Source organism: Sylvia atricapilla, chromosome 4, assembly GCF_009819655.1.
Source record: "Sylvia atricapilla isolate bSylAtr1 chromosome 4, bSylAtr1.pri, whole genome shotgun sequence".
In the NCBI taxonomy this organism is placed as follows: Eukaryota; Metazoa; Chordata; class Aves; order Passeriformes; family Sylviidae; genus Sylvia; species Sylvia atricapilla.
In genome coordinates, this window is record NC_089143.1 from 43,040,296 (window position 1) to 43,057,231 (window position 16,936).

Here is a 16,936-nt window from a genome sequence, read left to right on the forward strand (position 1 = left end):
GTCAACTTTCTGAGTGATGTAAATATTTATGAATATTTTAAAATAGACGAAATCATTACTAGCTTATATTACATGAAATGTTACGCACCAATTTGACAAGATAATTGAATATAAATTCCAGAAGTCTTGACTCCTAGTCACCACCCCATTCCTGTCTGAAAAACATTTTTGCAGTGAAGTTAGTTACAAACCCATTACACTTACATACCTGGTTTCTTTTACTCTGTGTTTTGCCAGTGTTCTCTGCAGTGCAAGATTTAGCCTTTCAAACTGGGAAAAAAACAAGTAGTTCACATGTATCTATGTCATTGCTAAAAATCATGAGATAACATTCCTATACACAGAATTACATGCCATCCTTAACAACTTTTTTTCAAGACAGTACTGTTGTTAGAAAAAGCGTGTCACTTCTGTAGTTATGAGGTTTATTTAATATTCATCTCTTCAGCTCCAGTACCACTACAATAAGCCCCTCAGTTCATGTGCACCACAGGTTGTATATTTTAAATACAGTGATGTTCTTTACTTCCAAGTTTTCAGATGGCAATAAACACAGTGCTGCTAAGAAATAAGTACAACCAACAGAGCTTTCTATTATTATAAATCCCACCCCCACAAAACCACAAAGTATCATGAATACAAAACTATTTAAAAAAAAAAAGAATAATTTTCACTGTGTATGCCATGACCCCAAGCATCCTCCAGATGAAAATCTAGTCACTGTAGATGGCCTTTATAAAAGGATTCTCTAATAAAAGACACTTTAGAGCATAATGAATATTTGCCTTAAAATACTTCAATCCCATGATTCCATATCCCTTCTGCAGTTCCTAATTGGAACAGATGGAACATTTTCCAAATATGCATATTTCAAATTGTAGGGCCAGTAAAGCTGTCAGATGTATGTAGTCTCTGATATTCAAAACCCAAATTTCCCACACAGACAGGGTCACTATAGAATAGTACTATACTGGCATAACAGAATTCAGCTGTGAGGCTTCCTGTGGCCTGGCTTTTCTTTGGTTCTCATTCCCTAAAGAAACTAGCAGCTTTTACTGCATCTTTTACTTTTTGTATTTCCAGGAGGAAAATTTGCAAAAAGAAAATCTCATGTGAAATAAAGGCAATATATTCTGGAAATGTTTTCCAAGGAAAAATCTGAAGTGAATTAGATACATATATACACATATCTATGTATATACCATACACCATATATATGAACACAACACAAATTACATCTGTGTAGAAACTGATACAGAAAGTGGAATGTCATCCATTCCATTACTTATAAATGAGCAATGATCTCCATATGCACTTTGTCCTGGACTTCCATGCATAGTTCGCTGTTTCCATGAGAAGTTCATGGATCAATAGGGGTCATGATGCAGCCCCATTTTGGAGCTTCCAGTTGGAAGGAAAATGATGTTAAGTAAGGTAAATTATCTAAGCAATGCAAAATATGTTTCTAAACAAGAAAAGCCCTTTTATGGAAAAATAGGATTAGGAAGACGCTTAGGGCTTGACCCCAAATCAGCATGAGAACAGACTTGAATGAAGTTCGAATGAATCTGACTTGGATAATTGTAAATAGTAACAATGATAACCTTGAATTTCAGTGGTTCCTAGGGTATCATCCTAATATCTTCACTTGGCCAAGCTTTGTCCCAGCTGATGAACTAGCCTATCAAAATTATGTAATAGGCAACTGCATACATTTATATTACTCTTTAAAGAGAAAAGCATACCAGTTATTAAAAATCCCACTAACAACTATATACTAGAAAAGCAGTATAGCAATCATGATACCCTGGAAAGGGTGCTTTGCCAGTTCATTTTTGGGTTACAAGTATTTTTCTTTACAAATTTAGATAGCAGTTTAAAGGTTTAAAGTGATGCATTCCATCTGTATAAATGCAGCAGAGGTAAAAAAAGTTTTTCAAAACTTAATTATCTAGGGGTTTAGTGAATGGGTAATAGCTGAAGAGCTGCATAACCAGATCTGCAAATAGATTTACCAAAACTCCAGCACTTTAAGTAAGGTACACTGAATGTCCAAGTAATGGAATTGTAATTAAATGAGTTTACAGAATTGCCCATTTGCTATTTGTAGTCCCAATATGTCAGTCAGTTCCTTCAAACTTCCCACTGAATTTGAGACAAGGCCAAGAGTTGGATGTTATGGAGCTGCAATTTTCATGTTCTTTTCACAGAGATAAACCATGGTATTCATCTCCACTTAAGCAAGCCTGCACTGGGCCTGTTTTCAGTTAAGTTGAGCAGAGACATAAGAATATCTTTGCAATAAACACGAACAGTAATGGTTTTAAAAATAGTATGACAGGAGGTTAGTATCACAACAGATGGAAACATCTATTTTAATTTTTTTGTGATAATGACTAATGCACTTAGCAGTTTGGATTCAGTTAGGTGAACTGATGAGATGACCACATAATTTACATTATTAGGTAACAAGGCAGAATTTCTATTACTATATCCCTACGTTAAAAAATGGTACAAAAATAGATGGATTTAAAAAGACCAGTTAAAAAGGTCGGTGGAAAGTTGAAAATACAAGGCAAAACTAAGGGAAATACAGTGGAAGGAATGGTGCATACAGCACAGAGTGTGGCAAACTTATACCCAGAAGGAATGGAAGTGGATATAAACTACGGAGAACTATGTAAAAACCCAAACTTTTAAGTCAAGGCAACTTTCTAAAGGCTTAAATCTAAAGGCAGGCATAGAATGCTACTTTAACATTTATAGTTAAATGCTATTAAAATTTTATAATTATTTAGCAACTCTTTACCTCAGGAAAGATTAGTTTGCAGATGCTTTCAGTTAGTGTGTGCAGGTACACTCTACTTCTGCTCGTTTTCCTCTGTGGAAGGTCTCCTTGACCATCTTTTTCATGGACTTCTTTGCAGATGGGCAAAGCTGCTCTAGAGCTGTTTTCTGTGCAGTCCTTGTCATGTTCCTCAGTAATGTGACCTTGAGTCAGTAAGGAGAAAGGACATTCTCCTGTGATCTTCAAGTCTTTCAGTTTTGTACAGAACATACTGTACAAAGTCTCTCTCTTGAGATTTAGCTCTGCGGTTAATAGTTCTCTTCTGTTTACTAACAAGAGCAGAAGATGCCAGAATACTAAGTTGATAAGGCAACCGCTGTGGAAGGTTATTGGTCACTATAAATCACCACAGGAAAAAAAATTGTGCCCCTACAAAACAAGAAAGGAAAAAAGAATAATAAACATTTATTTTCTCTTTTAAAGTCCCATGATATGCCAGTTTTATCTTAAGTACATTAAAACAATGACTTTTTGAGGACTTAGCTCGGGAAAGCACTTACTCTCGTCCCACTTCAAACATGCAATATCTACTGACTGCAGTGCTCCAGGTAACTCAAGTTGCATGCATGGTTAAGTTTTGTATAAGTTGGGACTCAAGTGATTAAGGCAGAGGCCTTGTCTTACTCAGTACATATATTTGGTCACATTGATGGATGGGGTTTCTGCAAGAGTGGAATTCCAGTGAGGAAACCTTTTTGATTCTTTATAAGTAGCTATAAAAGACTATCTTAAATGGCACAATGAAACAGATTAGAATAACTATGAATATTATGAATAATTTATATTAATTTACTTCATGTCCAAGGTATCCTTTATGTAATAGAGAAATGTATGACTTAAGATAGTGTGTATACTTTTTAAACAGTAAACCATCCAAGACCAAAGGTTAGAGTTTCTTGTAAAAACAACTGACTGATGACAACTCACATCTTGGGAATTTGACCACACAACTGCAGTTGCTTGGAAACACTAAGGGATTTTTATGCTTTTGAAGGTGGTATTTTCCAAACAACACATAAAAAAAATAAAAAAGCTGCACTTTGAATTTTAATAATGGTCCCATTTATTACAAGGCCAAAGCCCAGGCTACAACTTAATTTGACTACTGCTGTAAAACAAAAAAATGTTTGTACAAACACATCAGCAAGAAAAGAAGGGCTAAGGAGAATCACCATCCTTTACCGGATGCAAGAGGAAATATAGTGGCAAGGGACTAGGAAAAGGCTGAGGTGCTTGGTGCCTTCTTTGCCTCAGTCTTTTATAGTGAGAACAGTTGCCTTCAGGACACCAAGACTCTGTGCTAGAAGACAGAGACAGAGAGCAGAATGATGCTCCTATAAACCAGGAGAGAATGGTCAGTGACCATAGCTTAAGATATACGAGTTCATGGGGCCAGATGGGATCCACCCAATGGTGTAAGGGAACTGGCAGAAGAGCTCACCAAATCATCTTCCATTATTTACCAGCAGTCCTGGCTTACTGGGGAGGTTAGTTAAGATAATGTTCATCCACAAGAAGTCAGAGGGAGGATACAACCTGACAGCCTAACTTCAGTCAGGCTCACTCTGCCAGGGAAGGTCATGGAGCAGATCATCTTGAGTGCCATCATACAACACATGCAGGACAACCAGGGGATCAGGTGCACACAGCGTGGGTTTAGGAAAGGCACATCCTGTCTGACAAGTCTGCTCTCCTATGACAAGGTGACCAGCTTAGTGGATAAAGGAAAAGGATGAAGTCTACCCAGACTCAAATAAAGCCTTGGACACCATTTCCCACAACATTCTGGATAAACTGGCTGCTCATGGCTTTCACAAGCATACCCTTTGCCAAGCAAAAAGCTGGCAGGATGACTAAGAGAGTGTTGCTGAATGGAGTTGCATCCAGTTGACAATCACTAGTGGGCTTCCCCAGGGCTCAGTACTGAGGCCAGACCTGGTTAGTATCTTTATTAATGACCTGGACAAGGGGATTGAGTGCACCCTCACTCAGTTTGCAGGCAGCACAAAGCTGGGTGGGAATGCTGATCTGCTGCAGAGGGATGTGGATAGGATGGATCTATGCACTGAGGCCATTCATATGAGGTTCAACAAGACCAAGTGATTGTTCCTGCCCTTGGGTCACAACAGCCCCACGCAGTGCTACAGGCTGAGGGGAGAGTGACTGGAAAGATGCCTGGCAAAAAAGGACCAGGTGCTGGGGGTGCTGGTCAACAGCAGCTGAACGTGAGACAGTGCGTGTCCAGGTGGCCAAGAAGGCCAATGGCATCCTGGCCTGGATCAGGAATCATGTGACCAGCAGGACCAAGGCAGTGATTGTCCCCCTGTACAAGGCACTGATGAGATCAGCCCTTGAACCCTGCCTCTAGCACTGGGCCCCTCACTAAAAGAAGGACATTGTGGTGCTGGAGCATGTCCAGAGAAGGGCAACAGAGCTGCTGAAGGATCTGGGGCACAAGTTTTATGAGGAGCAGCTGGGGAAGTTGGGTGTGTTTATCCTGAAGAAATGGAAGCTCAGCAAAGATGTTACTGCTTCTAAAAGGAAGCTGTAGCAAGGTGAGGGTAAGCCTGTTCTCTCAGGTAACAAGTGTCAAAATGAGAAGCAGCAGCCCCCAGTTTTAACAAGGGAGGTTTAGACTGGATATTAAGAAACATTTCTTCGAAGAAAGGGTGCTCAAAAATTGGAACAGGCTGCCCAGGGAAGCAGTAGAATCATCATCCTTGGAGGTATTTAAAAGACATGGATATGTGGCACTTAGGGACATGATATAGTGAGGATGATTTATTCCAGTTAGGCAGTCTGAAAAAGGCTCTTTTCTTTCATTTTCTATTGACTGCATCTCATTGAATCAGATCCTCTCATCCTCATATAATACTCTTTAAAAATAATCCTCGAGCTTTTGGCGACTCCATAAGCAGCTAAGTATTACATTTTTCTCTCAGGAAATACAACTACTTCTCTCAAAGGCACTAGGGCTTTAATAAGCTTGTGCATTACACCATTTGTTTCTGCCCCTGAGACACCTAAGGGCGTTTGGGGTCACACAGCAACTGTACCAGAGTTAAAAATAACTAATTCCCTGATACAGGTTATCAGCTGCTGCTTTTGAAACAGCTGGAATGAATAGCACAGCAGAAGAGTGCTGCAGACACAGCATAAATGGCATGGATAAAAAGAGAAACAGGCAGGAGCTACTCTGACTGGACCTGCTGCTGAAAAAAATATTTGGCAGAAAAGCCTCTTTTAGAGTATGCTGTAATACTGATGGTGTCAGGCCAGGTTCTAGGGGACATCTATCAAAGTTAACGTCTTATTTTAAGAATCAATAAACACAATGCTAAGAACAAGAGGCTGAAGAATGTTTACATAACGTTTATATTTTTGATTTCAGTTTTTGCATGGAAACTCATTTGTTTCTGCTGCACGGACATCAGCAATGCTTCATTTTTTATTGCTGAATAACACTGGGTAGCAAATAAGGCAGTGAAAAATTTAAAGCAAGAACCATACTCCAAATACATAAATATACATAATACTTCATACTGTAAGCATTATTTTTTAAATATATATGTATAGATATTTTTATTCAGAAGCCATTGCATACCTAATATTACTATAGTAAGAAAGAAAAGCAGAAAAGAACCGTATTTTCTGTAGTTGGACTGATCTGTGCACTGAAGTAAACATACATATAGGCACACATCATTGTCAAAACTAAGAAAAATTATGGCTCTTGTGGATCTTACATATATACTCACATGCTTTGCTGAATTTGGGCTTTAAATTTCAAGATAAATTCTGAATTTATGAAATAACTACTGAAACTTCTTAAGTGAAGTATATCAGCACTTTGAAAGGAAAAAACCCTCTGAAATATATTTTGGTGGAAAAAAAAATAGAATCAAACATTTAAAACATCTCCCATGGAATGCAACATTACAATTAGATATGCTGCCATTTAAAACAGTCTTTTAAAAAGTTTCTCAGTAATAAATGTAAGAATGAATTAATGGCTAAATTAGATAACAAAAAATATTTACTGCATTTGCACAGCCCAAAAACAAAGAAGGTGATCTTCGGCAACTACCAATGGTTTTCATGGGTTTTCTGCTTCTTTGGGTTATGTGTGGTTTTTTTGGGATTTTTTTCCTGCTGATGAAATTATTTCTCTGTTTTTAGAAAACAATTATCTTGAACTATCTGGGGTTCACTTCTGTGCTAGCATATTGTATCTTAATTAAATTACATTTATTGTGATAGGAAAATTATCCAGGCAGGCAGCATCAGTTCTGCATTGTTTTACACCTGAAAAGTCTCTAGAAGCTGCCAAGTGGGAAGAGGTCCCAGAAGATGGTCATGGGACAAGGCATTTTCAGGAGCAAAATGGGTGCTGATGAAGACCCCAGGGTGAAGATCCCCAGGTCAACAAAGCTGCTGGACATGCAGCAACTGTGTCTGCAGCTTTTTTTTGTGATGCCATCCTTTGTGCTGCAGGACACCTACACTCAGCCTCTTCCTGCCCTGGTAGGGAGTGGAATCTTTGCCCTTGATCTCAACATGACACTGGAGTCCTGTCAGTTGCTAGTTATGAGCACATCATCATTGATTTACAAGAACGTGGATGTCCATGATGTTTCTAGCAATAATACTGTTTTACAAGACCAGTATCAGATCTTCTACATTCAAATAATGACAACACAGTTCCTAAAAATTGTTTTCTGAGGAACCATTTTCTAAGCAACCTGAGGTGCTTGTTTTCCCAGAAACAAACTGCATGGTTCTTTGATCCTAGTTCAAAACCACTATCAGTTTAACAGGTATAACGATTTTCAAGCAGTGGTCAGTTGAAAACTCTCCCTGACCTCTGCAGTGACAAAATCTCGTAAATCACATCTTTAAATAAACAAACCTAATTCCATGACACTTCAGATGATTCAAATACTGAAAAACCTCTATGTATAGACTAGGTCTTCTTTGATTAAAACATCAAGTTTGCATCTGGTATCCTAAGTGCATCTTGCACTTAATATAAGTAATGTTCAGAAAAAAAGTCTATTGTATTGCATGAAAATCTGTCTCGCTCATACTGTAATTAGAGAGTGACATTAAAGGTCTGACAGGGGAAAGATAATGAATCCCCAGTGTAGAGATGACAGAAGGAATTTCAGCAGTAAAATGGACCTTAAAAAGGTATGACAGAGATGACACCACACATCACAGGTTAAGTAAAACTTTTGCAGATGTCTTTCAGGAATGAGGAACACCAGCCCTCCCACTGCTTACCATGTCTTTAAACATTTTCTGACCATAACAACAACAACAAAAAAAAGAAACATGAAAAAAGTCTCTGGTTTTGATTCCTCTCCAAACATGGTTTGAGAGAGCTCATCCCAGGGGAGCAGCAGTGTCTAATGTGAATTCTCCATCTCTGCCATATTAATTGATGTCGTAGTTACCTTGGGAAACAAATTGAAAATGAAAATTAAATAATCTGCTGTGAGAGCAAACTACAAGCAACCATTTAGTGTCTGACTGAGTACAACATGGCACTGTGCCACTCAGAAAAATGAAGATGACTTTACAGAGCATAGTCATAGCTGCAGAATAATTTAACAGAGCTCAAAATGCTCCGTACAAACATTTCATTCTATGTTTACAGCTATACTTGTCTCACAGTCAAAATGCATTCCTGTATGTTTATTTTTACTATCTGCTTCTGAATATTTTCTTTATTATAACATTTCTTGACACTGTCATGCAACACAAATCAATAAATCAATCATACAGTAAAAGCCCTAATACTAACACAGACATTTATAAGAATTAAGCAATATCACTTGTCAACAGTAGCTAAAGGTAGTTTATAATCTTAATTTATGGACATGGCGCAAAAATTAAAAGCAACAATAAATACTTTTCTCTTACAAGTGGAGTAAGACAGAATATGGCATGATGGCATGCCATTTTTTATTTTAAATCATACATATCGCTTTGTTAGTTGAACTGCTGCATGTTGAGCAATAATTTTAAAAGAATTAGTTTGTTTTGCAGCAGTCAAATGATATCACTGACTGAATCTAACTTTCTCTAGTACAAGAGTGATTGCAGCACTTGCAGGAGTGGTGTGGAAGCCTTTGCCTCCACAGAAGCAGCTGTTAACCTCTGCCTTTTTGTAAGAAAGGGGTTTGCTATTCCCATTCAGCTCTAATCTCTGTGGGATTCAGAAATCATTGCCTTTTACCCCTTGCCAATCAGTGCCTCTGTAGAGAGCAAGGCAGGAGCTGCTCTTTTTATGCACGGGCAGAACACCACTAGCTTTTAGTGAGACAGGTTAGGACCCAGCACCCTCCCCATCAGTAGCAGCTCATTTCTGTTTCAGCTGCTGTGCCTATCAGCTAACAAATACAGCTAATACAAATACCTAAATCTTATCATTTTTATTAGTAATATGAAGTACAATATCCGCAGATTATTTTTTCTAACTCAAGTGCTGTGGGTAGCAACAAAATCAAAGCCCTGGTGATTGGTCTGTTTCCAAGGATCTTAAGGAGGTTTCTAAAATAGTAAGAGAAAACATCTCAAGTCCACATCAACATATAAGCTCATATTTTAAGAAGTCCAAGCAAGTATTTACTAGTCTTATTAAATCCTGTACAAGTAAGTTAACCTTTCATTGTTTGCTTCATTGTTAGTTTAAACATGTCCTGTGTACGTACACCTTCAAAGCGTTAATTTGTTTGGATACTGCAAAGCCAATGAGTTGAGGTCTAGAAACCCTTTCACATACATGACCACTCAATCCTAAATCATTACCACCTTGTGTAGACATGGGCCTTAATTAATTTACAAAGTAGTACTTTTCTTTCCTGAAAAGATTCTAGGCTTTTTCACAGTACATATTTCTGCCACCTGAGCAGATGAAAACGTTATCCTCTCTACAGATCAGGATAAGACATGATATGGGATTGTGGACTTCACAATAATTTATGGGCGCCCAAGAAATTACTAGAATCAGCATTCTCAAATTCCAGCTCCCAGAAAGAATATGCCTTGCCAGGCATTAATGAAAAGTTAATGCTTGTTCACCCAAAATTTCCACTCTCCTTTCTTTCAAGTCAATCCTGGTTCTGATCTGTCTTTCTGATCTAAGAGCATTTTTTTAGCTTTTCCCATTTTTTCCCCAAAGCACTAAAATTGCCATTGTGGGCTGCACAAGCCCAGTTCCAGTGTTCTCATCCTCTGTCTAGGGCTATTTCCATTGCAAATAGTCAAAATTTTTCTGTAAGTCACAGCATATTTTTGATAATAAGGAAATAACATAGCACACAACAGAACTAATTGAATTAATGGAATTACAGTAATTACCAAACAAAGTATAAAAGATAGTAAAGCAGCTATGATAAAATAATACAAATCACACCAATCAATCATTGTTTTAACAGTCCAAACATTTTATTAAATCCAAATTCAGTGCTGTATCTCATCCTGGTGATTGTCCTATATGATTGCTTAGGGCAAGCTAAAAATCTAGACCTTGCTTACAAGAAATCTTTGCCCCCACATAATGTGGAATTTCCTCACCTTTCTACCCTTTTTTTTTTTTTTTTTTCTGTATAAATTATTGTAAGAAGCAGAGAAACACAATCAAATGTTTCCTCTATGCTCCAAGTTGAATAGATTGTGATTTGCAACATTAGATAGCTACCAAGCCAGGACATGAAGAAAATAATTACCTTTGTTTTCTAAGAAAACAACCCAAATTATCTACTTTTCTATCTTGTCATCTGCCTTGAAAATTAGTTTCACAGAATACATGTCAACATCAGAACTACTAATATGCCTTATTTTAAGGTCACAAGACAGACATTTCTGCTGCTTTAAAATATTAGAATTTGTGTAGTAACACCAAGAATTACATCTTAATATTGAAACCAGAGTTCTTACGGACAGGACAAAAGCCTCATTTAAAGTATCACTGAATTTCTTATACTGGTTTTGTGACTGACTCATTTCCCTGTAATGGTCTGAAGCAAGTCCCTGGATCCAAACATACCCCTGGGAGAAGCCCAGACTCCAGATGTGAAAGTTATATTGCAGCCACATCTCTGGTATCAATTAAGGGTGCAGGGGGGAACCTCAATTACTACACCCCTGTTTTGGCACATAGCTAAAGAAAGGACCAATTCCCAAATGCTGCTGATAAAATACGTATTTGCCATTTTAACTATCACATTAAGTACTTTTGTAAGGTAAATATTTTCCTATGCTAGGACCAAATAACAGGGAGGCATGCTGAGAAGACAGCGTGGGAAAAATATTCTCTTCCTGTGAGTCAAAACCTCTGTGAAAACACTCCCCAGCAAGCCCAGCAGGCAGGCTGACAGCACCTGATCCTCGGCTCCCTCTGTCACACGCTCAGGGTGAAGTGGCAGCCCTCGATGGTGGCACATCTGCACCCCCTCACCCCTGGCCCACAGCACAGCTGCACACCCATGGAGACACACCCGAGAGCTCCTTACACTCATGGCCATTTTTACTGAGGCAGAGATAAAGACACCTCAACAAAACCTAGAAACCTGCTGTACGTAACAGCATTATTCATGTTTGGGGCTTGCGTTTTGTATTTGGTTTTTTGAGAAATCCTGATACCGAACTGGGGTAACACGTGAGACCTTAAGTGATCAGGGTGCCCAGATGAGGAAGCATTTGAAGGAGAGGAGCTGCTGCAGTGAAGGCAAGCAATCCAAAGCATCTGCAAAGTATTCTAACTTTAAAGGAATAGATTTTTAAATACAGCATTACCTGCATTTGGAGTCCCTGGAGTACAATATTTCCATAAAACTTGAAAGACAGAAGCTAAGAAAAATAAATGTATGTCTTCTTTTTAAGAATTAAAACTCATCCTGAGGACATGCAGTGATTGTGACAGTCAGCAGGACTTAAACGTAAAAATCACTGTTGCCCCATAGCCAATGGAATTTAATTAGAATCCACAAAAGGAGAAGCACTGACAGTCTAGAACATGAAGTCATTGTTAATTGTTGTGCTTACTGATTCCTTCCAAATACCTACTTACAGCTCAATCCCTCAAATTTCTCAAACTTTAAATGTCTGCAAAATCTGATTTTTATTTATTTCATAGATAAAAAATGCCTCTAAGGAGCAAATAAACTAAAAAATAATAGTAATTATTTTGTGATAAAAGTGGAATCTAATAACCTTTTATCCCCTATCATTAGTGAAATCTTTAGCTAGTATCCATGACCTAGCCAGTGTTGCTGCATTTATTCTTAATAAATGAAACAACAAACTGTTCGACAACTCCAAATTTCTAAAGCATGAAGTAACTTCTCATTTGAGCACCATGGTCTAGATTAATTGTGAAGCATCTTTCAGAGATGATAAAAAAATTCCCCTACTTCTTGAAAGACACTTATCTGCTGAGATTTGCACCCGCACATGTTCTTGCTGAAGCTGATGTAACTGTTTACGCAACTGACACACAGGTTTGCATCAATATTATTTTCCCAAATATACTGAAGCATGGTAGAGCACTATAAAACATTGATTGTAGTGTCTAATGACACTGCATATAGTTAAATATTCCCTTTGTGCTCACAGCTTTAAATTATAATGAACAGCAAGTTTTATAAATAAAAGGACTAAAAATGTAACGAATAAAGTACTAAAAGTTTCCATGAACTCCACAGATCTTAGAAAAGTGTCTGAAAACTAGGTCTGTAGAAAGAGAAGTGTTTCATTAGCAGATTTCAGTTGCAGAGTTTTCTGACTGGGTATTTGCCACCTGTCACTTCTGTTTACAATGGCTACAAAATCATTTTCATGCTGAAAATCACTGACAACTACCTTTCATATTTATTCATAGCTAAGCACTCATGCCAACTCCTGTTGAAGTCAATAGCAGGTTTCTGGATATAGCAGGAATAGGATTAAACCAAAAAGGTCTGTCACTGCTGTCACTGAAATACTGATTTGCATGTTTTCTTATTTTTGAACCAAAATATGACCTTGGCTTTTTAATGTTGGGGTTTTGCAGCTAAGTGTGCAGATGCAATAATCACAGAACTGAGGTCATTTGAGATTACAGAAAGGTTAAGAACTATGCATGGGGAAGTAATAACAGGAACTTCTAATTACCAAAAATGCTTTGTCCTATGCATTGAGGTCATGTCCTTGTACTTTCTCTGAAAAAACATATTGAATGAAGATGTGAAATCAACCCCAATAGATGGCTGAATCTGTTTTTTCATAGCCATCATACAGATACCGATTCTGCTTTAGGTAGGTCCCTGCAAAAAAAAGCAGCAGCTCTGAAGAAACAGAGAAATCAGCTACTTTCCCAATTGTTCTCTTCCATGGTATTTGCAGAACAGGACAAGAAGGCACCTTCCTTTTTGATTAAATGCCTACAGATGGTTTCTGCTACAAAACATGTTTAAAAATAATTGGAATTGCTGATTTAGCCCATGTGCACTGTAAATTAGCACCTTCCTTTTTTATTTCACTGATTGGCCTGTCATTTTGCACACAATGGTACAGGCACATACAGTTATTCATAGCCACCCTCCTTCAAAATCTGCTCTTCTAAAAAAGATTCGAGTACACAAAAGCAGTTCATCTTGCCTTCGAAACAATCCAGAGAGACAGAGTGCTCTAGGAATACATTACAATACCCCTTTGAGTATCTTGTTTAGGTGCTTTCTAATACTCTTCCGCAAAATACAGCGGATATGCATTTGAAACAGAGAAAGCTAGGTAAATATGTGAATTTATACTGTCTTTAAAAACACAGACTTTTTTCACTAAAATGATGAACTAAGTAAAGATGAGAGCTTTTGTGAAATACTGAGCTTGCACATGTGGTATGAAGAGAAATTAATCTTGTTAATCACAACAAAAAAGCACTTAATGGCTAACATTAGCCAGTTAGTGTATACCACCTGTGTAACAAAACTAAAGATTAGACAAATCCAGCAGATTTTGCCTTCCTGTTGAATGTTCAATCTGTGATGCTTGTTATTGTCTCCAGTGCAATTGCTGAAGTTATGACAGCTACCAATCTTTCAAATCCTTCCGTTCCATTTATTCAACTCTCCTTTTAAGCATGTGAAAGAAATCAAATTGCACAGAATGTTTTTTAGCTTACTTTTGCACAGGAAAAGTCAGCACATGTAAATGAGACCAGCAGGGAGAAGGAATGCAAAATTAACTCAGAGCTAACTGCCACGCTCACCATGTATTTTGTAATAACTTCCCCTTGGCCCTGGCGGCAGTTTGAAGTAAAGAATGAGGGGAAAATGTGGCCCTGTGGAAAATAAGCTGAAAATATTTATGGGAGATTCAGCTTTGATATATCTAAATCATAGCAGGCTATTGAGATGTAGAAATGTGAGCTCCTTTACAAAGAAACTTCTCAAGTAATTAAAATGTAGCTTCTTGTTTTAATATTAGTCACAGTGAAAATCAGAGGATCATTGAGGTATAGATCATGACACCGAGGAAAATAAATGATTTATAATGCTACATTTCCAAATTATCACCAGTGGTAATTAAAAAAAAATACATCCTTACAGCTAAAACACATCAAATAGTAGAAGCCTTGGTCAATGCTGCTCCTCCAGTTAGAACAGATACATTTAGAAAATTTAGAAGGTTTCAAGCTATGCATTATACAGATTCAAGTACATTAGCTGCTGAACTGCAGCCTCTGGTAACAATATCAAACTTGAATATTCAATTAGAAGAAAAATAATATCATCTAATTTTTTGAGACTTTCTTTCAGTTTTGGATATTTTTGTGCTGGTTACAGACTGGCACAAAAATAGATGCTTAGCTTGCAATGCTTGCAAATTCCACTGACATTCACCAATTTCTGTGGCAGGTGTTTCAGACAAACAGAGATTAAACAGATTAAGAGATACTGAAGAATGGAAATCTAAGAAAAGGTTAACAAAGAACAGTGCAGAAACTTTAATCAGATGTATCAATTGCCAGCCTCACATTCGAGGTACAAATTCAGGGTTTAATTATTGAGGTAAATTAAATGTATTTTAACCATAATTCTTCTGCTGCTTTTTTGTGACTTTTTGTGCAAGGTCCTCAGGTCTTTCTCTCATTGGGTAAATACAGATATTGTGCATTGCATGAACCACAGAGTAATCTTCCTGGAGTAATTCTAGGCAGGTTACCTAGAATCACCCACATTTCTTCACAACCTGCATAACTGCACTGGCTGCAAAGATGTTAACATCACGGTATTCTTACCAAAGTCTGAAAGATCAGAGCTTGTCTCTATTTCTCAGATTGCTGTTTATCGAATTTATTTTGCAGTTTGTGCTGTTCTTTATTATGTGAAAAATATAACAAAGGGAGATACAGACAGAATAAAGGGTCAAAGAGGAAAGAACAGAAGAAAGCCTATAAAAGAACATGAGGATAAAAAAAATCCATAAGAAATAAGGAAAAACACGGGCAATAAAGCAAAACTATTTGTAATGAAGGGACAGTTCTCTTCGTGATAGAGTGCTTCCCCTCTGCTACAAATCCACTGAAGTTTGGTTGGTTCTTACGCAAATAATTTTTCTGTAATCTGTCAGTATAGCCTAGAGAACATGCTGATATGCTAATTTCATGGAGCTTCCCAGCAGTATCTTAGGATAAATTTTTTGTTTGGTGTTTCTGTGTTTCAGCCAACTCTCCTAGTTATATATTACTCTCTGTTGCACCATTAAGGAAGGATACATGTTTATAACCTTGCTTTGGCCATCAAGATTCAATTACTAGCTTGCCACAATAGCATCTACTGGAGGGGTGGGAATGACATATCTTCTTTTGCAACATTGTTTAACGCGGCTGCCCTGTGTTAATAAAGAAGTTAAAAACTTCTTATGTTATTTTCTAGTATCGGGTTTTAAATGACACTGATTTGTAACATAAAGGCTACGTGTTCATTGTTACTGATTTAAGGTTTCATTTCATAATTTTACATTTTCTTTTTTTTAAGTTATTTCACTTGTGTTTTATAGTATGTCTGTAAGTAACCTCTTTTCTCTCTCCATCAGGCCTTCTGAAATACCAGTTAGTGCTGGACATGTATCTGAGATCCCAGGATGGAAGCATTACTTACCTGGCTTCCTTCAAGGCCCTGACCTGCATTCCAGCGAGGCAGCAGGGAAGTGCACTGTGTCAGCAATAACCACAAGCAGACCTTCCTCCCACTGCCACCACAGAAGGTAATGAACTGTACAGGCATCCAGTTCTTAGTTCAAGGTGTGGCTCTTTATGATTCAGTGCTGGGAGGCTTTGGGCTTCAGTCCTCAGGCAAAATCAGCACAGAACACAGGCTGAGCATCTTGGTCTGGAGGAGCTCCCAAACAGGAGCAACAGCCAAAGAAAGTTGCAAGAGAGTCATCTCAGATTTACTTTGTTGAGAATCCAATGTTATTATAAAATCAAATGTTATTGATAAACATCTTTGTCTCAACATTTCAGCTACCCAGAGACCTAAGGCTCCCTATAAGTGTCGGGGTGTACCACACCAAACGTCCTTCAAGTACAATTTCCCACCAAAATGTTAATGAATAACCATTCTTTATGTGCCATTTTTTAAATCTGTAAAATGGAAATCCACCACTGAACACCTGTTTTCTTTATTATATTAGGAAACTATGTTCATTTCAAAAATGGAGCCATATAACAGGATGTCTCCAACTTGCTGTATTGCATACTAGGGCTGTGAATAATAGCTCCAAGCAGCAAAGAACACAGTTCCGCTGCTTCAGAGGTGCAAGAGCAGAGCAACTGGCCAGTGAGCTGTGGCAGAAAACCTAAAAATGAACCAAAATCATATTCCAGTCATAGGGAGTGCATATGTATTCAGAGGAGTACCTCAAATAGGTTTTGAATGTCATTTGAATATTATCTTGAAGAGACATGCTCCTTTGACTGGACAGTAAAATGATTGTTCACTGGACCCTTGTAAAAAGTAATCATGTAACAAATAATAGGTTCCACCTCTGTACTTGTTTACATGCACAGGAAAAGGATGCTACATAGTAAGTTCCCCC

At 37.7% G+C, this 16,936-nt stretch overlaps 1 protein-coding gene and 1 long non-coding RNA gene across 4 annotated transcripts in view; both read right to left on the minus strand.

Annotated features, from left to right (window-relative positions):
• Positions 1-16,936, minus strand: part of LOC136360434 (uncharacterized) — a 186,845-nt gene that overhangs the window by 60,621 nt on the left and 109,288 nt on the right. The gene's annotated exons all lie outside the window — the stretch shown is intronic.
• GUCY1A1 (guanylate cyclase 1 soluble subunit alpha 1) overlaps positions 1-16,936 on the minus strand; it is a 34,771-nt gene that overhangs the window by 9,424 nt on the left and 8,411 nt on the right. For 2 of the 3 annotated variants that reach the window (XM_066317669.1, XM_066317671.1), the window contains exons 2-3: positions 2,810-3,217; positions 209-270 (exon numbers count right to left, since the gene is read on the minus strand). In XM_066317669.1, the coding sequence (XP_066173766.1) occupies positions 209-270; positions 2,810-3,058 (311 nt within the window). In that variant the 5' untranslated portion in view covers positions 3,059-3,217. Of the gene's footprint in view, positions 1-208; positions 271-2,809; positions 3,218-15,996; positions 16,209-16,936 lie in introns of those variants that run through there. The other variant, XM_066317672.1, reaches the window with a different exon arrangement.